This window comes from Psammomys obesus, unplaced genomic scaffold (genome assembly GCF_907164565.1).
Source record: "Psammomys obesus unplaced genomic scaffold, mPsaObe1.curated_primary_1811, whole genome shotgun sequence".
NCBI lineage: Eukaryota > Metazoa > Chordata > Mammalia > Rodentia > Muridae > Psammomys > Psammomys obesus.
Genome location: NW_026596109.1, coordinates 7,348,301 through 7,371,847, shown reverse-complemented (window position 1 = coordinate 7,371,847; position 23,547 = coordinate 7,348,301). Strand labels below are relative to the sequence as shown.

The following is a 23,547-nucleotide window of genomic DNA, read 5'->3' as shown; positions in this document are numbered from 1 at the left end:
ATCAGAAGAAAATATGCGAGTGTTAACTGTGTCCGCTGAAGAAAAGGCTATAGCTACAAAAACTCCACCAGAGCGCTTGAGGCAGCCATGAAAACTGATCTGCATTGGCAAATCATACAAAATCTATTTGCAATCTATAGCTTTGAGAACAGAGGGGAAACCACAGCAATGATTACTTCAAAACATCAAAACAAAACTAATGGAATATAAATGGCTGATTCTAGGAAAATATAAGCCAAAGGCCAGGGAATTGCCCTATGTAATGAAGGCTAGTTTACTAATCAACAAATGCATAATGAATGCATACTGTGTACCAGGGCTTGTGCACGATACAGAATGTAAAAAAAATAAATTAACTTCAAAGCACTGCAATGTAGCAGGAAGGAGAACAAGTCACCATTCAAGGAGATGTCTGATCCTCTGGTCTGTCTGTCTCTGGGGAAAGGGTGGGCCTTGCCTCTCACAGTAGCCTTGTAAATGCTTCGAGAGTAATGGGTAGGCAAAGTCTGTGGGATGGGAAGCATTTTGCAACATAGTCACTGAACTGCCTAACAGCAATCTGAACCCCAAGGACCTTTCCTTAAATCTCCTAACCCCTGGGAAGCCCTTGGATTATTGGTTCCTTCTGCTAGGTGATTTTAGCTTACTCTAAGTAACTACAACTGCCTTGTAGTTTTCTATCTTTCACAGCACATGTTTAAGATCCTTGAGTCCAAGACATGTTCACAGTTTTCTAGGGCCGCCATTCTGCCTGGCTTTATAAAACATTTTAAGTGGGTATGGAAACCAAGAGAGAGAGAAAAAAAAATGGAAGGAGGGTAAAGGATAGGAAGAGAGAGAAGACAGGACGTTAACAAAGTTAATGTCTTGCAATTCTTGAAGCAAATCATCTTTCCGGATGACCTCCTCCAGATGTGTCCAACCTGATGCTCCCAGGAAACATATGCTCCAGGACGACTACGAATGCAGTAGGTGGTGACGTTATGCCCCAATTTCAAAAAGATGGACAGCCCTGCTCTGTGCAAATAACTGAATTAGGGCCCCTTCCTCCCGTCCACACACGCTCATCTGCTCCATCAGCACAGAAGGTTTTTCACGAGAAGATTCTATGGTCAACAAAGCATGGGATGAATGCAGACTGCTCAGGTTCAAATCCCAACTTCCAGCTTCTGGCTACAGGCCGAACTTGCTGACTCTCTATGACCTTTACAGGTCACAGGGGTGCAAACTGTGAGAATAAAGTTAAAATAAGCATGCAAAACGACTAGCACATTTCTCTTCTTCCTGTAAATAGTTTTATTTCTTACCAGTGTATGTCATGTACCTTCTACTAGTTAAAACATAGTATTAACCTTTCTAAAACCCATCAGCTACTGACTGAAACAGCAAAACAAATCTCACAGACCCTCATGAAGCAAGGGCTAAAAGAGACCTTAGTGAGTTGCAAGCTTTGGACCTGCTATCGAGCATCAAGCAGCCTTTCCTCCGTCTGACCCGATTTCAACACTCGTGTTATCCATCACCGCCTCAGTACAACGTCCAATGTCTTTAACACATGCTTCTGTACTGCTGTTAATAAGGGATATAGGGATGATCATCTTCCCAATGATAGGGGTCCTGATCCTTTTTAGGATCACATAATAAGAACATTTTTCATTGTTGAAGATAATTCCCCTTCCCGTGCACATTTGTCAAAGGCAGTTTTCAACAGTACCGTACATCATCCTGAAATACATGATAAGATTCAGGTCTGCTATTCATCATCTGCTGGGCTCCATCCAATGTGAGATCCTGCATGGCTTTTCTTGCCTCTGATTTAACAATTAGTATGCAAGTTCTCTCTAGAGCAGTATGACCAGCCAAGGGAGGTAAAAGACTCAAACGATGGCACTCCCAAATTGGAGGGAAGAAATCTACAATGACAAATAGGTTCTTTATAAAGGTAAACAGAATCTAAAGTTACTGCTTTGCAGCAGAAAGTAGGCCCCTGGGATGGGAGCTTTTGCGGAGGCTTTATTCAATAATCACTGCTGGAGAGCAGTGGAGCAGAGTGATTGCTAAATGGGATAGTGCTTAAATACTGTGCACCGAATCCTTTAGACTCAACTTTTAAGATGATGGTTTTCCAAATGCATGCTGGGTCACCTCTAACACATCCTCAGCTTAGCAGCACACACTTCCTCATCTGGAAAATACTACTACCAAATCATAACCCCCTCTTGAAGCTTTGTAAAAGTGATATTTCCTTTTAGTATAGATATATATATCCTATCCTATCGGGTACCTATAGAGAAAGGCATTGGATGTCCTGGAACTGGAGTTACAGACAGCTGTGAGCCACCATGTGTGTGCTTGGGAACCTAACCTGGCTCTTCTGAAAGAACAGCAAGTGTATTTAACCACTGAGTTATCTCTCTGGGCCTCCTTGTGAAGACAATTTAAGTTACTGTATTCCCTGCCCTGATATTTAAAAGTCACGGTGGTTTGTTTTTGTTTTTGTTTTGTTTGGTGATTTTGTTGTACTTTGTTTGTTTGTGTTTATTTTATGTTTTATTTTGTTTTGTTACTTTTTGGTTTTGGTTTTGTTTTTTTTGAGACAGGTTTCTGTGTAGCCTTGTCTGTCCTGGACTCACTTTGTAGACCAGGCTGGCCTCGAAATCACAGAGATCCGAGTTTCTCTGCCTCCCTAAGTGCTGGGATTACAGGCAAGTGCTACTGCCCAGCTTAATAGTCACTTTGTTAATATCATCTCCCCCTTCTGCCTGTGATAACTTTGAGTTTCTTCCTCCTAGCATTAAGGAGACAAAAATCACTCAGAAGACAGAGTACAGCCCACCAACTTCTGTCTTAATACAGAACCTAGTGGGCAGAAAGGTATACAGATGTGATCTTAAAGAAAGACTCTTCAGAATCACAGGGCAAGGAAAGCTCACTACCATAGGCAAAGAAACATTGAAGAGCTTCATGGCAATGCAAAATGAGGCCTACCTCAGAAGATCAGGTGGGCAATGACTGGCAGAAAAGAGACAAGAGAACTCCCACCAGGTTGAGGGGAAGGATGCTGCACACTTATGCACGTTCACGAAGAGCTAGGCAGGTGGATATGTCAGAATGTGAGAGATGCTCTCAGAGCCCATGTGACAGTGTTGTGTTGATGAGGGAGGCAGGGCTGCGGTGTGGTTCAAGGATTAGGCTCTGGCTCTCTGCACTGGCTTTGTCTTGCCATCTCTCACATCCATCACTATACCTGAGCTTGTTTAAAACAACAACAACAAAACACACACACACACACACACACACACACAACATCAACAACACAAACAAAAACCCACCCAGAAGTGGTATTCTGAATAGAATATCCATACTATGATTTTAGCACTGCCTACTGTCTATAACCACTGACATGTTTTAGCTTCACTCATCACACCAGCATCTCCATTAACACTTGGGGTGGGGATGGATACCCATTAGGCGATTAACTTTGCTGATAACATTCACAAATTTGGAGAACTGGCATAATTTCCTAGTCTCCAGTTTTTGAAGTGCTTGTTTGAAATTAAATTCTAGAAACGATGCTTTTTTAAAAAAAACAAATACTACACTTCAATGTACGCAGTCAAAATCATTCGAATCCCCCTACTCCTCGCCTTTTCATACCTGTAAAATATATAGAAAAAAAATTTTTTTTTTTTTTGCTACTATGAAAATGTTTTCCTCGTCAATCATGTGAAGCCTTGCATGTGGCAGCCTTCCTCAGGCCACAGACATGATGCTCCTTACATCCTTCTAACTACATCATATAGCACACACATTATTTGTTGCTCTTGCCAAGGCTGCCTTAGTCTAAGGCACCACTGAAATCTGTAGGAAGATGCCTTGCTTGAAAGAAGGACTTAGTTGTTTGTAAGAAGACCAGTCATTAAACAGAGAATAGTTCGGTCCTGTGTTAGCATGTGGACAGACCCTGGGGTCTAAGGGACTGAGGCGTAAGTTGCTTGAGCTCAGCTAAGATGCTCACCTTTCTGAAGCTCGGCTGCCACTTCTGTAAGATGGGAACGCTTTTCGAGTACAAACGGAGAAAGCATAGCCATGTGACCAGCGGGCGTCAGTCCCCTTTTATTGACACCCCACCCGACCACCACTTGACTGTGTGCTGTTCGGATGGGCTGTGCAGACAAACTTAGGACTGCAGCAGCAGTCCTCTGACCGTGCTACAAGATGTGCTACGGAAGGAGAGATTTCTGAAGCCCCAGCAGCCCTGCACACATCTGCTCAGCACACTCACAGAAATAACTAAACCTCGTGCCCTGGGCCCTGAGCAGGCATATACACATAACATGACTCACAGCGCTTACAGGACTTAAAGGGCTCATGGGAAGGGGCTTTGTTCTTCCAAACATCAAAATTCAGGCCCAGTCACTGCCAGAGGCAGCACACTGAGCTTAATGAAGCAGCGGGGTGAGCTAATACGGCAAATCGTATAGCTCTTACTACCAATATGGCCCACATCATGCTAAATTACAGCAGCAGACAGGATTGGACACACATCCCAGACAGGAAAGAGACAGCTCTTGGAATGGCAAGAATTTTGAATGCCAACAACAGGGACCTTGGGAGGCAGAGTTCTTATGAGGGATGCTTGTATTCTTTTTTTTTTTTTCTTTCTCCTCATGCAAATACTTCCCTGCACACTTTATGAAAACGTACTCACTAAGCGTTTACCCTAGGTCATGTGCCAAGGACTGTGTGAGGAATCCACAGCTGATGGTAGAGGCTATGAAATAATTAAAAGATGGCTGGAAAACTGTAGCCAGTATGGTGACCTGAGTGGTTCTAGGTACTGTGGGACCCACCAAAATCTGGGGAGCAGATGAGCCTTATGGTTCTGAATGCATTCTTTCACACACACACCCCCAAAGACGCTGTTTCATTCCTATTACTTGAAACCTCAATTCTCAGTAATAAAGATTAGTGACTAACTAAACAGTCCCTGCTCATGTAGAACTCTGAGCCTCCTGAGTGAAAAAAGGAGGAAAAACATTGCCTTAAAATAACGTATTATGATTATTAGTGAGGGTTACTCTGAAAGCCACAGAATAAGATGAGAGAGGAGTAATGGATCACCAAGTATTTCGGTGGGGGTGGGCGGGTGAGACACAGCATCTAACTTGAAAGTAGATACACAGAGTTAGGTTTGCAAAGAATAAAGAAGAATTTGTTCCTCAGAGAAGAAAAGGCACTGTGCAAATCCCCTAAAGCAAAAACAACACAGTGGGGTGAGTAATTGAAATGCCTTTGCTTGAGCCACAGTATGGACTATGATTACTAAGAGTGGAAGAAGATGCGGGCGGAAGGATAAGGAAGGGTGAGGAGCCAGGGCTTCGTAGACACTAAGATAAGGTGAGGCATCGGGAGCCTCTCACTCCAGGTTTTAAGCAGACTGGCCTGACCAAATCAACACAAGGCTGGAGATGTCTAATACAGGAAATCTCAGGATGACTTAGGAGACTACAAAACATGCCAGATGAGACATACAAACCAGCTTGGAGTACCTTTAGGAGGAGGACAGTTAGAAGATAAAGAATTAAAGGGTTAGAAAGACATGCAACTTGTCCCACATACTGACATATTAACTGAGGACGCTAAGACCCTCGACAGGTTAAAGATAATGGTCCAGTGCATGCTAGAGTAGGACAATGAGTAACAAGGGACCAGAATGAGAGAGACAATCCAAGCAGGGGTAAAATCTCCACTAAAGCCACAGAGGCACATCCTAGGACCTGGAGTTCAGTGGGCTCGGCAGCAGAGAGGTAGGGAAGGGAGCCAGGACCATATATCACAGGGTTTGCTGTGTTGCCCCAGGGGCAATGCAACTGGAGGGACAAATGGCAGTTTGAGGAAACCCTAACTTCATATAAGAAAACCCGTTAGAAAGAGGCTTTAAGCTAAGGCACCCAGTCAGCCTCTGTGGATGAGTATGCCTGCAGGGAATGGCTACACTGAGTGCAGAATCCTGTAACAAATTCAGGGCCAGCAACCACGTAAAACAGAGAAGCCTCTTCCCACTGCATGGCATAGGATGGGACAGCCAGGCTCACCATAAAGACTCCTTGGCCTGAAACCATCACTCCTTTCTCCAAACCTTGTATCCATGAGCTTTACTGACCAGCCTCAGGGAGATTTATGTCATCTTGTAACAAAATCCTTGATTTGAAGCATTTAAAGCTCGCAAGTGTCAGAGTCAGTAAAGAACACTATGAAAACAAACAAATAAAACCCAAGCAACAACCAAACAACACTCAAGAGAGAGCAGTGCCATAGATTTACCTCAGTCCCTTGTCCATGTCCCTGGCCCCCTAACTGGTAAAGCCCCTGCAGTGTTTTATACACCCCTCATCTCCTAGCACTGAGATGTTGGAGAGCCCCACAGAATGTGTACATTATGATGACTGCGACAATCCCCATGAACAAAAACAAAGCTTCTGATTTACATAATACTCATATGCTCAAAGAGATGAACTAGGAGTTGGGTGCATTAGGGAAAGCCGGCCTGAAATGGTTATCATGCAAGAAGAACAGCACTAACTCTTCCTAGAAGGCTTCTCTGCAAGTAAGGGGAGGAGAAACAAAGGCAGGCAGGTCAGTGAGGCTAATGCCTAAACTAGAAGTTGTTTGGAATCTATTGAACTGAAGATACTCCAGCCAAGGAGATAGTCCTAGGTTCTGTACTTGGCTCACATATTAGTTTCATTTTATTGCTATGGTAAAGTTCACCTATAAAACCAACTTAAGGAAAAGGGGGTTTGTTTTATCTCACAGGTCAAGGTACAGTCCATCAGGTAGGGAAGTCAAGGCAACAGGAGCTGGCAACATTGCATCTGCAGTCAGAAGAGAGCAATGAATGCATGCACACTTGTGCTTACTCACATTTTCTACTTTTATATAGTCTAAAGTCACCTACCTAGGGAATGGAGCCACCCACAGTGGATGCGTTCTCACCTCAACTAAAGTAATCAAGTGGAGGCTTATTTCCCAGATGAGTCTAGATTCTATCAAACTGACAATTAGCAATAACTATCACAACTCATCGGACCCAGTAAATGACTGCTGGCAGCTCCGTCTCTCAAGATCCCACCTGAGAAAGCCAGGCTTGGCCTGCTCCATGCATTAATTCCTTTTACCTTTTTACATGCCTTAGCTTCGAGGGAATTTAATCACATGTAGATGAACATAGACATATAAGGCATTGTTCTACTTGTATTAAGTTTTATTTTGAGGCAGAATCTTATTCTAAACCTCTGGTTGGACCATGTTGGCCTCAAAAATACAGCAAGCCTTTTGGTCGCTATCTATGGCCTATTGTTGGGATTCAACTTGTAATTAAGGTAATTGTATTTTTTTTAAATTGTATAAACAGTCACAAATTGAAAATGAATAGGAAAGTAGAAAAAGTAGAAAATCTATCTTTCCAGGGAAAGACAAACCCTCTAGAAGTCAGAATGCTTACCCCTTGGCTAGAATCCCATGCTATAGCATGGACTGATGGGGCTAGCATCTCTTCCTGAGATACTTTTCTCTTCCCAGGGCATCAAGTATAGGCTGAGCTCCCTGCTGAGTGGGTTAAACTTCAGGGAAGAACAGAATAATGTCTCTAGATGTTTCAAACTTGAGCAAGAAGCTACAATTTCTGCATCCTTTAGATAGAGGAGGATGGTAAAGGCTTCTATATCAGGAAGTAGTGGCCTGAGGGTGAGCATAATACCCTTTCTCAGTGAACTACAGGGTAGATCTCTCACTTCTCTAGATGAGGAGCAGTAGACAGAAGTAACAATAGATGGGAACCTTCAAAGCATCTTGAAAATATTACCCTTCTGTGTCCTGTGGTTCTAAAAGGCTAAGGAATATGATGCCGTTATAAAAATTACTAAGTGGTCAGCCAACACGAACAGGTTATTTCCTAGAAAGGACCCTGACTAGGACCTAAACAAAATCACCCCTAAACATAAACTGGCCAGGATTCTAATCTATTTTGATACAGCTGATGGGGCAGCCTCTGTCATATGACCACTTGGATACCAGTGGGGCCTTGAATCGAAAATTCTACCGGAAATAAGTTGTGTCTTCATTATTGCTGTTGTCAACTGCCAGCCCATGGATATACCTTTGACACAAATACAGGAACAGTATGTAAGCTTACAGATTGCCGTGTAAAAGGGGACAATGATGGACTGAAACCTCAGGAAGACCAAGAGAGGAAAATTACCATTGCTAGACCCTACTCCCACAGCAACTCCCAAATGTCTACCCCCCTCCCCATCTAACAGTGCACGTATACAAGTCAAACCAGGCTTGAAGAAGCTCCATTCTTCCTCTCATTTAGAACCCAGAAGCTATGAAGAAACGTTGGAATAAAAATCAAGTTCTTTCCAGTTCCCAAGCTGGTGATTCTTTTTACACATTCAGGTACCAAGATAGTGGTGGTGCTGACCAGATACTGACCACACAAACTCCTGTCTCTGCTAGTCACAAGGCCCATTCTTCCATCATAGCCTTCCACTGGGCACCCCAGTACTCGGAATGCAAGTAGCAAGAACCGAGTCAATTTACTCCCTTTTGATGGCAGGTAAAAAAAAAAAAAAAAAAAAAAAAAAATACAAATTTTCTTTCTGTGGTCCTCCATAAAATTCTATTCCTGGCACAGGCACATATAATAACTATGAAATGACCAAAACAACTTTATTTTTCTCCATCTCTACATCTCATTTGAATACTGAATATTCTTGTTCTCCCTCAAATGTAGCTTGTCTAGAACCTCATTTGTTGAAGAAATATGCCCTGTGTTGTTCATGTTTGAAATTACCAGGCTTGCTTTTATAGTCTAGGTTCTCAGAGGCCAAGAGGCTTCTGATAAATTCAACAAGGCCTCTTAGCTTTCACAATGCAAGATATTAATTTCCAGGAAATAAAATATTTTTTCTAGGATCCTTCTAAACCTTGCCTCGGGGTAGGGTGATTTTTTTTCTTTTATAAAAATCATGTTATAATATTGGAAAGTAATGACAGAGAATAAATGAAGATACGAAATTATACAGATTGTGTAATCTCAGCCACGTGTTACCCAATTAAATCCTTTAGCTATAGCAAATGGACTACACACTATATGTCAGCATCAATATGAGGACATACTGAGTAATACAAGCTCCAAAACAGTCAATAAAAAAAGTTTTATGCCAATTTTACTGATGAATGTGTTAAGAAAAATTTTCTTTACTGAACAAATCATACCCAATAGAGTAGGGAAAATAATACACTATGACCAAGTAAAGTTGACCCGGGATTTAGGTGTAGAAAATCTACTGGTGATTTTCACAACAATGAAAGAAAAATATACACAATCACTGAAGCAAGTAGAGAAACATACTAAGATCCAACTTCCTTTTAAAACTACACAAAAAGCAACAATAATGAACCTTTAGTAAAAGTTAAATATTTTACTTAAATATAATTTAAAATAGTTTTCATTGATCCAGAACAAAGTAAGGGTGGTTATTAAATACTAACAGACTTGGCCAAAGTAATATGACAGGAAAAATAAAGTATGTAAGGGCTTTATTTTCATAGTATATGTTGACTCTATAAAAATGCAAAAAGCTGCTAAAGAATATAACATTATTATGCTCAAGATTCAAGATCAATAATGTATAAACTATTCCACAAAGTTATTTATTTTGAGCACAGTAGCAGCATTTATTTAACAGAATATTTATCATTTTATTATCAAATACCTAAAAGTAATGAATAAATATTGTTGCTGCACATCCATTTTATATTTTTAATATATTCATATACCTTTATGGTACTTTTGTCTACACCAATATAGAATAAAGATTGCTTGTCACAATTGCACAAGTAAAAACAATTATAAAACCGTTATCGGGGACAAGGCTGTAATATAGGTGTTTAAAGCTCCCTTGCTGTAAAATATGATAAGAAGGAAAACCTATGGTTATGATAATGATGATGAAGGAAAAGAAAAAGAGGAAGGAAGAGAATGAAACAGTATCTTCTAACCTGAACAGTCATGCTCCATCAATATCCATATAAATAAAGCTTTAGATCCCAGTGGGACAGGGTTTTGGATGAATGGGTGAATGGAAGACAGACAGACAAAGGTGCTAGATAAAAAATAAAATGATGGTGGACCTTCAAGATAGAAATAATAGTAGAAGGAGGTGGAGGCCCGGGAAGGAGAGAAGGTAGGGTAAGGATTGGAAAGAGAGAGCAGGAGAGAAAGCAGAAGAGAGGCAGGGAAGAGAAAGGGATGTAAGAAAGGACAAGGGAGAGAATGTTGCTCTGTACTCCCTATGATCCAGTGAGAAGGTGAATATCTATAAGCCAGGAAGAGAGCCTTCATGAGAATAGGGATTGCTGGATCTTATTCTCAGGTGTCTAGCATACCCATCAGTAAGAAATACATTTGCGCTTTAAGCCTTTGATCTATGGTATTTATAAGGGTGGCTCAAGCTGATTATGACAAGATATATGATGAGGAAATAGAAAATAAAATTGAGTGACAGAAAAATAACAGAGAAAAAAAGAAAGTGAGATGAGGAAGAAAAGCAAAGAAAGAAAATAATAAAGAATAAACTCCCAACTTCTGTTGAACAATTAATATATGCCAAGTTCTACGATATGGATTTCATTTGCCTTACCTAAATTAACCTACACAGTCAGCCACTGAGTATATACTATCATACCTTGCTTTATAGGAGAAGAAAATGAGGCTCAGCAAGAAGACTAATTGGTGTAAGGTCAGATAGGAAGGAAGTAGCATAAAATAGTCAGAAGGTGAACTTGGGCCTGCCTGCCAGACTTCAATATATTTCATGTTAATGATGTTAGTTCTTAGGAAATGAAGATAAGGAGGATGTAAAAGGGTTACCTTCAAATTCCTATCCAGGTCCAAATCCTTAAACTAGTGTTCTGAAAAACCTAAAAATCCTCTTCGGAATGATCTTAAATTTTGCAAACTAACATTAAGAGAGGAAACAAAATTCTCTAAGATAAAATTTTAAACATTCAAGAGCACCAGTTTAGTGGAAAGGTTAATTGTGAAGCAAAAATATAACTTGTCAGTTTCTAATGCAAAAGCATCTGAATTCTAGAATCCACCAGACTTCACAACCATCTCCCCCACACAGCAGTCTCTCAAGACCTGTTCCCTTGCCCACTTGCTTTTTGTCTACTATTCTCAGACTGCAAAGCATAAAAAAAGAAGGTTTACATGAAGTTTGGGGTAATAAAATAGACTATCTCCAAAATATTTGTGTTTCAAATAAACATTAAACACAGAATTTATAGCTTGTGCTGGAGTTCCGACAGCCCAGGAGCTGAATGTGATTTCATTTATGCCTCATGCTTCTCAGGTGCCAGACGGAAGCCACCACAAAACGTGAGCAGGCAGGCACAGTGATGTCTCCAACAAATCACTGCCTGCTCAGGGAAGCCAAGGGCACCCTGATTTGCAAACGCACATAGATTTCAAGTTCTGAAAGAATACTTCTAATCCCCTTCCGTGCAGCTAAAGACAAGGAAGAGGAACAGAGACCACAGGGATAACACATATACACACCCATTCACAACACAAATATACACACACATATGCGCAACACACACAACTCACACACCACACATTTATACACACACATACACACAGGAACACACATGTAGACCACACAGGCCACCACACATCCTCCATACACAGCATGCACATACTTCTAACCACCAAAGGGCACCCACTTAATAAAAGACATACCCACAAAGCCATGGAACCAATTATCCCCTACCACCAGCACCAAAAAACAAACAAACAAACAAACAAACAAAAAACAAAAAACAAATCAAAACAAAAAACATGCATTGCAATAGGATTATCTTTGTAAATTACTCTGGCATGCCCATCTTTATCACCAGTTACCTGTGTACCTCCTCTTAAGTCCTTTTCATGGGCTGAGAGTCCTGGGGTGAACATGGAGTCTAATTCTAGGAGTTGCTACTCAAGGTGACTCATAAAAACTCAAAGGATTTTAAATAAAGTGAGACACTATCAAAGCAAAACAAGCCACTAACTCCAGTGGGGACTGAGCAAAGCCTCTCTCAGGAGGTGGCACGACGCTCAGCCTGGACAATGGGCACTGATCCATGCAGGAAAGGCAGTGATCAAGAACAGGCTTTCTGTTGATGACCCTAGGGCTCTTAGTATGGCCTCCAGACCAGCACTGCCTGGAAACCCATTATCAGAGCAGTCTGCAGATACTGGGTACCTACGAGAGATAGGTCTCACAGTTGGCTCTAATCAGCCCTCAGAAGCACGCTGTGGTCAGAGTTCAAGAACCACAGCAACATGCAAAAGAAACATGCAAACGGCAGAAAGCCTGGAGTGCGAACAGAGTTGGGGACTGGAGACAACAGGGATTGACCTTGATGGAAAACTGTCCAGAAGACATACTCAGAAGGGCCTTGTATATTACAAAAATGACTTGGGATTGTACCCAGAGAATAACAGCCACCAAAATATGAGTACAAAATCACCATAAAAATAGTATGCATTGCAGTTATGTTTTTGTATTCTTCTAGAGTTAACTTTATTACTACAGAGAAAAGTAGCCTTGAGAAGAGCACAAAGTCACCCCTACCTTTCTTCCTGGAGTCTTTCTTGGCGCTGGTTTTCACAGCTACTTGAAGTTCTGTCTCAGTTGACATCCTACTTAATCCTTAGTCCTCTTCACACAGACCCCAGGCCTTGGCCAGGCTCATCGAGGATCCTCTCCAAAAGAAAGGTTCCTCCCTTCAGAAAGGACACCCCACGCCGTGCATGTCATTCACTCTGTTGGAGTGCTGTAAATCAAAACAAGATATTTAGAATCATGGTCCTTCCGGGACTGAGTAGAAATTTGAGGAAAAGAACAAGAAAACACACAACAGCAAGAACATCTTAGTTTCTGTGGACAAATTTGTCTGTCTGAATTCATGAGACCATAGATGGGGTTTATGCAACAATAAGAATGAGCAAGTTCTTTGCAATATAGCTTAGAGACTCAGATTTTCAAAAGCAGCAAACCTCAGCTCTTTGTTGGCCATGTTCCTAATGGCCAAGCACTAGATGCCACTCAGAAAATATCACAGACATATTTCCTGACCAGCTCCGTGGAGGCATTTCCAACAACGGGCCACTCATCCATCAGTCGAGCTTGATCAGAGTCTGGGCAGCTGAGGCAGATCATAAGGGAGTGACCTCCCGTCTGTCCCTCACTGGCAGGCATCAGAGGGGACATAGAGTTGACATGCAATTGGGCTCCAAGGGTAAGGTGACAAATGGGGCTGAGAAACTTTGCAGCAAGCCAATTTTTATGTTAGCTGTTCCCCTAGCTATAAGAGCAGACAAGCATTTAATGTGGGGGAAAGAAAGGAAAAGAGACCAGGGTGGGAGGCACACATTTTGTGCATTCTGCCTCTCCTGAGCATGTATTCCACGATACTGAGCACTAAGAAGAATAGATGCCATAGAAGGAGAGTGGCGATGATTAGAACACAGGCACTTCAATTGACACCAGCATCTACTATGCACTCACTAGACACACTTGAGACCCTGACGTCAGTGCTGCACATTTTTCCGTCACCTCGGATGTCACGTAAATTGAATGAACGGACTGCCTTTGCTAATAGTTTTCCCCCAGCCCCATCAGACAGTGGTAGTTGAGACTTCACCGAGAATAAACATCTCACTAGTTATCCACTTTCGAAATTAAGAAAAAAATGGCGCTTGAAATAATGCAACCAATTTTTAGCTCATTCCACAGGATTGAAAGTGTTTAATCTAAGAGCATGGACCTTGAATGCCAGTTGTAGCTCAAAAAGACTAATGACCTAAACCTCTTAATCAAGACAATTAAAGATGGCTTTAATTGTAACTATAAGGCCTAATATGAAAGCCATATAAAATTACATTACAACTTAACCTGTGAGGCAATGTCCACCTTACCCAATGATACCTGGTTAGGTTTTTTAAATAACTAATTTTTTTTTCAAAGGATACTATCTCTGTGGGTAAGCACTTGAATTAGATGGTCTAAGGTGATGGGTAAGGAAAAGAGTTAACTGCCTTTGTAGCTTTGGACTTTCTGAAACCCCACCTTTAAAAAAATGGAAACATCTTCGCCAGTTTTGTGGCATCATCTGTATAACAACACCTTCTTTCGAAAGATACATCCCATAGGAGTCAACAGGGTCCCTCACTGACATACTCTTAATAGCTATTATTTTACTACAATACATACTTACTAGACTCCAGTATAGACGACGTATAGACAAACACCATGCAACTCTGGTGGCCAGGGAGAAATAATCAATGCCTGCTGCGAGTCAACAGAGAAGCGAAATCTAGCAGAAGCAGCAGTCCTGTGGAGGACAGTGAGTCATGTGCAGGAGCAGAAGCAAAGAAGACATAAATGTAAGACATGCTTTGGCACAAAGGAGCAAGGGTCAGCTTGGCTTTACTTTTATTAAAACTGCACGCCGGACTAGCCTTATTCTGCAGGGTCCTGAACAGCAATAGTTTGGTCAAACACACTGTAGACAGGACCCCATAAACACATTTGTAACAAACACATAAGTGAATGAATACTTTTTTTTAAAAAAAAAAAAAATAATGGGCGGACACTTGTCATATACAATGGCAAAGAGACTGGAAACCAATAATCTAATGAATGAAAGGAACCTTAAGTCTGGCAGCTCACTGAGGGGGTCATCTTCCCACCGCTCCCTGGTTGCTTCTGCTTGCCTATCAGGTCTCTTTGGTTGGGTCTGCTTTGATATTCATCCAACCCCTTGAGGCACACTTCAAAAAGACAGCCCAGTCGGGAAATGTCCTGAGCTCTCTATTAAAGCACAGTCTCTTTCATCTATGCCATATTTTGGCTAAGTCCAGAGCTTCAGCCGCTGCCAAGCCAGCTGTGTGGCGCCGAGGAAGACACTGAGCTTTTCCCGCCTCCGTTTCTTTACTTGGATGATGGGGCTGATGTTGCTCGATCAACAAAGTTCCCGCAGAACTGAGAGCACACCTGTCATGGGACTGAGAGATGGCCAAGTATACCTTCTTGGCAAGCACTTCATAAATAAGAGGGTATAGCTTCCTGAGTGCTTTGATCAAGACCTTGTGTCTGGTGTGAGACCATGTGTCCAGGGGAATCGGGGACAGCTTAAGTCTGCTTTCTGAGGATGAACAAAGCAAAGGAAGTGATGGGATATCAGATCTTCCCATTCTGTGGGTCCTGTATACAGTAGGTGCCTAATCTCTAAATACAGAAAGAAGCTTATGGACATGGATTTATACGATTTAAAAGATTCTGGAAAGCTACAATATGAAAATGGATAAAACTTGGACTCCGTCCACTTCAAAAGCCAGCAGCATCTAGTACCTCTCCATTTCCCCTGGGCATCTAGAATCTCTCGTCTGGCACAGTGTGATAGGCTTGAAGGCTGTGGGCATTACTTGTGAATCTCTGAAGTACCTTCCTGTATCAATAATGGCAGGAAACAGCAGAGCCATTCTGAACGGAAACTTTCATGGGGAAGCTGTGGTGGAGAACACACACAGGAAAGGCTACCGTCCCCTTTAATTTTCCAAAAGCCAGAGGTTGAGCGAATTCTGTGAAATAACTCCAAATTATTTAGGAAATTCATTTCTTTGTAATTAAGGAGATTAAAGTCCTTCGAGGCCAGAAACCATGTGACAACTCAAATCATTTTTTTCCAGCAAAAGCTGTGAAACTCTATCAGTTAAATTCAGGCTCGTCTGGAATTTTGAAATGCTTCAATAATGTTTCTTTGCTCCACACAATCTGCAGTAATTTAATATTTCTGAAGTGTGTCAGGTTTTTTATAATGAGCTCTTCAAGTCTAAATGTGAATTATGTAACATTCCACTACAGACATTCTGTCTAGTGAGCTGCTTCTGAAACGTAAAAATCCCATGTTGGGGAAGCGATGGGGTGGGGGCCAAAACTACCCTAACCACAAAACAGAAGGAACAGATATGCCTCTTCTGGAAAGCAGGGAGGCCTTGGTGACTCTAACAGCACAAATAAAACACATACCATAATACAAGTTTATACTCTCTTTTCCCCACCATAGAAACCTGCGGTAAAATGGTTTGCTGAGGCTATAAACTTCTCCAACAATTCCTATTCAATCATTTCGTGGATATGAAGAGTTAGGTATTACATTTTTCTTCAGCAAATGAGAAAAGTGGGACACAGCTACATGAGGAGCTTGTCCAAGGTCACATGGTCAGTAAGTGGCACAAGCCCACTCTCCACCCCTTCTCACTGCACATCCATGAAAGAATGATTAAGGGATGCACAGTCTTTCTGTGCTGAGGACTATTACTCAGCTGTTAAAATGAATGCAGCAGTGGCACAATCTATAGCATGAAGGAACCCTGGAAACGTTGGCCAAGTGAAAGGAGCCAGACAAAGAGGACTGCATATTGCACGGTTTCACTTCGAGAAAACAGTCAAGACAGGCAAATCCACCCGAGAAGATCAGTGGTCGTTTGGATGAGGCTGGCAGTAGAAGGGACTGCTCAGTGGATACAAGGTCCATTTTGGGGGTGATGAAAATAACTTGGAACCTGATGAAGATGTTGGCTAGTGTTTCGCAAATGTCACCAGAGATAAAGGTAATAAAAACATTTTTAGAATGGTTAATGCAATGAAACTTGCACTTCAATGGAAACAACATAACAAAACTGCCTCGGCTTGATACAAGTCTTACATGACATGCCAAGGTTGGTACGTAGTCCCTTCTAAAAGAGTAAGACAGTGAGTGCCTGGAAATCTAAAGACATTATCAGGGATTATTCGGGATGTGCAGCTCTGAAAACTGTACCCAACTAGCCTTGTGGTTAGCACTGCAGGACATCTTCCTTGGTGCTGTCCAAATTATAAGCACATGAAACAGGCTATCTCAGCAAGGAACAAATGTTTGCAAGGTGCAGGTAAGCAGCCTTGGCTTCCTTGCCTGTAAATTAAGAACTGCACCACAAAATGTGAGAGATTTGAAAGTAAAAGAGTGGGTACCATAGCAAGACCAGCTCGATATACAAAGCAAAACATCTTGCATTTTTCTTGTTGCTGCAAGAAAACACCCAAGTCTGATAAGTTTTGTTTTGTTTTGTTGTTGTTTGTTTTTAAGGGACAGGAAAAATATGCCAGAAAGGAATGATGATTTCTATCCAAGAGAGAGTTAGGTAATACAGTGACAAGGTGCCAGGTTGAAGTGATATGGCAAAGGGTGACAGTTGAATTTATACACTGTTTGATAGAGCTGAAAATCAACAGGGGTGGGAATTAGGGGAACATCAAAAAAAAAAAAAAAAAAAAAAAAAAGAAATGAAGCACATTACTTCTGTTGCATGTTCCATGAGCCAGCCTTGGAAAGACTGGATAGGGAAAGACAGACCAGGTCACCAAGTCACTTGGGAATCTGCAGTGGGACTGCAAACACTCCCTCTTGGGCAAGAAGAGTGTGTACAATTTAAAAAAAATAAATACCAAACCTGTTTAGCAGATTTGTCTGCTTTTTGCAATGTTACAGGCAAAAAGAATTCTGAAGCTATTTCTGACACAAGACTGAGCAAGGAAGGAGGGCAAGGTTCTCACTGAAGAAGAAGAGATTAAGGCAGGAAAGAATGCTAGGGGGAAGATAAGAAATTGAAGCTTTCAGGGGATGAAACCTAAACATAATATAATATATGTGTGTCTGTGTATAAAGGTATGTGTGTCTCTGTGTTTTCATCGCCCAAAAGGCCTGGAAGCAAAGAGTCCCAGGGACCGCAAGATACCTCCTACTTGGAGGGTAGCATCTATTTTCATTCTTTACATAAGAAGCCAGGGCTAGAATATATGGGAACAAGACCAGCCTCAAAGGCCAAGTTCTTCCAGAAAGCAAGGAAGTACTCAATGAGAAACTACAGGAGAAAATGCCTTAGGATAATGCCACCTCAGATGAAACACTACAAGCAGCAAGATGATAGGAAATGATAGATCACTGAATAAAACAGAAATCCATAAATACCTACTTGTAGAAAGCAGAAAAGTCCCCAGGGAGTAAAGTCCTGCTGAATGCATGCTATTGATATGGGCACAGCCATATCAGGGACCCCCAACACCTAGGGCTCAGAGGGATATAAAGCTTTCCTCAAGAGACCAAGTATTGACCAAGTATGTGAAGAAAATGTCCTCCATAGCTTCCCAAACTCCTGGATATTTACAGGCTAAAGTATTCCTCTACAGATGCTGCTTCTACTGATGTCGCTGTATACCATGTTAACTTGAATGACCTCACATTCTTGTTCAGTGGGACTCATACCCCTGCCTCTCTCTTCAACTCTATGTAAGAGACGTGCTTAGTTTCCAGGATGCTAAGGTCTTTGAGCACCCACTCCACCTGGACCTAGCGCTTTTGTGTTTCTGTGTGTTTGTTGTTTCTTTATTCCCTCACTATCCCAGTCAGGTTCAACTCCCTGGAGTCATGCAGTGTATGCCCAACCCTGCTGACAGATGAACACAAGGGACAGCAAGGAGGTGCCTTATACAGCATGGACGCTGACATGGGATGATTGTGGCAAGGGAGCGCCGCAACTCTACATCGAGATTTTGTAGTCACCAGAGTAGAGACAAGTCAGATGCTAATCTTAGATGAATGTAGGTCTCGGAATTTTTGACGACGAACAGGAATATGCAGGTCTTAAAGTATCTTCCCACTTAATCTGTGGGTCCCAAGGGGACATTTGTAATCATGCAATAGAGACACTGAACAACATCATTAAATTATGAAGATCGGTGTCAACAAGGAGGACACAGGGAGGTGTAGTCGGAGGATGCAGCACACCTCAGACTTTGCTCAGCCACCTGGCTAGGAATTTGCTCAGGTTACACCTCTCAAATTGGGAGGCAGTGAGGGACAGGTATGGTCTCCAAAACTGCAATAAGCCACAAAAAAGGCTAAAGGAAGTTTAGATGGAGAGAAACTAAACCCATCAAAAAATATGATTTATGTTCAGGGTCCTGCAGTAAAGACAAAAGCCATACCACAGTGGAAATCTTTGTTTATATTTGTATATATTGGGTATATATTTGTATAGATTAGGTAACAATACTGTGTCAATGCTAAATTTATTTGACAACTTTTTATGGTTATACAAGAGCATATATATGTTTTTGAGGGTATACATCAAATATTTGGAAGGGCCCAAACATGTCTAGATTACTTTGACATGATCCAGAAGAAAATTATGTACATGCAAATGCACATGTGTGTTTAGGTGCAATCCCTAAAACATGATGTCTATATAACTCAAATCACATGAGAAAAAACATTACCATTGTCAGTCTAAGTAAAAGGCTTAAGTGAACTTATATTCCTTTGCTTTTTTTTTTTTTTGCCAATTTTGAGATTTCTATTTTACACACACACACACACACACACATGCACACACACACACACACATTACAGCTAGACTCAGACCCCAGCGCAAAGTACCAGCTGTGTCTGTCTATCTATCTATCTATCTATCTATCTATCTATCTATCTATCTATCTATCTATCTATCTATCTGTGTATATGGGCATGTCTGTGTGTGTGAGAGAGAGAGAGAGAGAAGTGAGAAAGAGAAGGGGGACACATATGTCACAGCACATGCGTAGAGGTCAAGGGACAACTTCATGGAATCAGTTCTCTCCTACCTATACATGGTTTCTAGGAACAGAATTCAAATTCAGGTCACCAGGCTGGCAGAGTAAGTACCCTTCCCCTCTGAGCCATCTTGTTGGCCCTAAGCAGCACAGCTTTGAAGAAGGCCCAGTGGATGTAGGCCAAACTTAAAATAGTTTATGAGCAAAACATATTTCTCCTTTGTAAAACAAATAAATGATATCTTGCTGTTTAATATCTGTTGGTCTCACTTTTCTGGAAAATATCTAGAATTAAGCTATGTATAAAGTTTATCAGATTGCTCATTTGTGAAATGGGATAGTAATGAAATTAATTCCACATGTTGACATGAATGAGAACAAGCGAACATTGTGATGAAGTATGTTTTGTAAAAGTACAAGGCCTCCTCCAAGGCAGGAGCCACTGTTCACATGTTCGCAGGCTCCAGAAGCCAATGACACTAAAATAAATGTATGTCTAATCAAAATCAAACCTAAACAAAGTCAGAACCAGGTTTTGGCAATATTAAAAGGGAGTCTACGAGAGCCACATAGCACGTTTAGGGGCATTTCATTTCACTAATGGATCATATAGTTTCATTAAATATTTTAGGACCACAAAAATTCATTATGTAACTCTGAGAGTACTTAAAAGGATGTGAGAGCATACATATAATGCCAGCACTTGGAAGATGATGGCATTCAAGGCCACCCTCAACTACATAATAAATTTGAGCCAGCCTGGGTGACATGGCACCCTATGTGGGGGAAAACAAAACAAAAACAAAATCCAAAAACTTCAGGAAGGAAAAAGATAGACAGGCTAAGTATATCACTTACAATACCATGAGCCCTTCAAATTCGCTGATCTCTGATTTTGCGACAACATACAAAGTGGCAGGCTCTGAACTTAATGACAGGTCCAGAGACTGAGTTTGAATCCTGCCTGACTCCAGCTCTGACTCCTCGTCACTGCCTACACAGCTTTAGTTTAATGTGCTATTTAATAATTCCGCCTCAATTTCTTCATCTGCAAAATGGTGAAACTTCCAACTTTGGTTAGTTTTTTTTAAGAAGCCAGATGAACAAAATTGAAAAAAACAATCCTGCTTGCTTTTCATTCCCTCTGCTCAATGTGCCCTCTTCCTCCCTCACTGCCTTGACTTTTCTGTCTTAATTCCCATTTTTAAAAGTTTTTATCACACACACACACACACACACACACACACACATATATATATGTATACATATGCGCTTGCGTGTCTAGGCATGTCTATGCACCACATGCATGATGTATGCTACCCACAGAGTCTAGAAGAGGGTGGTATAGCCCCTGAAACTCCCATCATCTGTATATAACTTATTTGCTCTAAGATGAGGGCATCTGATCCCCTGGAATTGGAATTACAGATGGTTACATGCTACCATGTAAACAGTGGGAATCAAACCCAGGTTCTCAGGAACAGTAGTCAGGGCCATCTCTCTGGTGCCCTTATTTGCCATCTTTCGATACAGTTATGTGTCTATTTTCTTAGTTACGCATCACTCTATCCCACTTTGAATAGGAATATGCCTGACCACCTTTGGATGACCACATCCACAGACACAGGGCCCAGTGCACCATGCAGGAAGCACTTAAGAAAGCCACTGAGTCACTAATAAAGTGGCTACTGAAAACCAAGAGATAAAGGCAACATCAGCCCAGCATCAAGACATTCAAGTGGTTCCTAGATAGGAAACCAGAGATACCCACTGTGCATTATGTGGAAAGTCGGCAGAGTGGTACACAGCAGATAGGGGTCTACCCCAGTCTGGGGCCAAATGGCAGCAGGTGGAATAGATGTTATCAATAACTAAGACATGGGGTAAGATGGGAGAAGGCACACTATGGCTGATTTCTGAAAAGCTCGTGAATCCTAGCCATACTGAGAAGCAAAGCTCTAGCTGCTACAGAGAGATGGAGATCGATCATAGAGACAGAGACAGAGAGACAGGCAAAAATACAGTTAGAGATGGAGACAGATACAGTCAATGAGGGCAGAGAATAAGAAAGATGAGCTTATGAATTTATAAGAATTTATAAACCACCCAAAGTCCTGGGAATTCGCTTATAGCAATAGCAAATAAACCTGGTCGAGCATATGGATAAAAACATACACTGGCACAGACTTCAGCCATTCTTCACAGCTGCTGTGACTGCTGGCTGTCCCAGGTTACCAAAGAGAAGCAACAGGGACAGTACTGGTTCTGTCTCTACAGTGTTGTTAAGCTCAAGCATTACTGAGAATCTGGAGGCCAGCAACCAGGATGGGGAGTGGTGGCAAGCCTGTATGGGAACAGTTGCTTGGTTTAAAGGCTTCTGCTATTCCATGGTCCTTGCCTGAAAAGTCCCAGAGAAATGAATCTTCATGGAGGAAAGGCAAAAAGCAAAATGCAGCCATCTATTCATCAGAGCAGGGCTATTAGTGAGTATCTGCCAATCAAATCAATTCAATGTTCGGCCTCTCTGTACCACTCTGGAAAGCTGACTCCAGATGCTGGAGGCTGAGAGAGACGGTGGACTGGCTGCTTCTTCTTCCACCCAGGGCAGAGGTCCCAGCCGGGCACCTCCCTGCTTCCCCACACCATACCAATACTAAGAGAGCACCCTCCCAGGTCCATTTAGCCACAGGACTCTCCTCCATCCTGACCAGGCAAGGTACACTGCTCATTGGCTCCTCCTCGCTGAACTTTACTCCTCCCCTCTATGTGTGTCTCCTTGCATTGTGTGTGACTGACACAGAGCTCTTGCTGTCCCCTGGGGTCTTGCAGAAAGAAGACACAAGTATTTAACGAGTCTCTCTCGGGGAAGGGGGGGCTTTAAGTGAACAAATGCTGCATCTGGCAGCTTCAACCTGCTGATTTACTTAAAATATCTCAGGCCCTTATTTACTCTCCCTTTCACAAGCTGCATTTCATCCTCTTCCAAGAGAGGTGGGGGCAAAGAAGGGTTCGAGAGGGGAAGGGAGGGAGGAAGCTGAGCGAAGCATGCAACAGGATGCTGCCATGCTACCTGGGCCAGGCTGACCTTGGGCAGGGACTCATCCCAACACTGTCCAGAACAGTGATATTAGACTACCTTTCCTGTAAGAGCTCTGCCCATCTGGCCACTCCAGGGCCCTGCTAACAGAAGCCATCCTCTTGCCACAGAAAATAGAGACAGGTGGCATGCTCTCTCCCACCGCTGGCATCCTATTTTTCTCTTCTCCTCTTCTCAAATGTCAATTTTTTACCACGTTCCTTTTAAAAACAAAAACAAAAACGGGCCATCGTTTTCCTTTGCTCCTCTAATGATCTGCTAGTCCACTCTCAATTACTGTAAAATGGGATACATGGATGCCTCAAATTTTCTCCACAAAAGGAGCTGCACTTGACGGGAAGCAACCCAATTTCCACAATTATCTCCCTGACAAAAAGCAAAGGCAGCAATGCAAAGCGTGGGGCTGTGTTTTCCTGAAGCCGTGAATGAGGACGGATGCTCTGACAAAGGGAGTCTTGTTGCTGTTGTTCCCTGATTTGTGAGAGCATTTATTTGAGCCACCTCACAGAAACATAAAAACACAATCACTCTCAGCAACTCCCGAGCAACCGAGTAACACGGACGGCTGTTCGCACCCCCAGAAAAGCTCCACTCCGGTTCGAAGGTCAATGTCCAAAGCATCTCACCTCAGACACTCTTGCGTGGGGACACCTCCCCTTACCGCGGACCTGCTTCTCTTGTGCACAAGGGACTGTT

General features: G+C 42.1%; 1 protein-coding gene across 4 annotated transcripts in view; it reads right to left on the bottom strand.

The window, feature by feature from the left end:
• Window positions 1–23,547, bottom strand: part of Dab1 (DAB adaptor protein 1) — a 376,411-nt gene that overhangs the window by 246,997 nt on the left and 105,867 nt on the right. For all 4 annotated transcript variants that reach the window (XM_055628810.1, XM_055628809.1, XM_055628811.1 and 1 more), the window contains exon 2: window positions 12,696–12,897. In XM_055628810.1, the coding sequence (XP_055484785.1) occupies window positions 12,696–12,762 (67 nt within the window). In that variant the 5' untranslated portion in view covers window positions 12,763–12,897. The remainder of the gene's footprint in view (window positions 1–12,695; window positions 12,898–23,547) is intronic.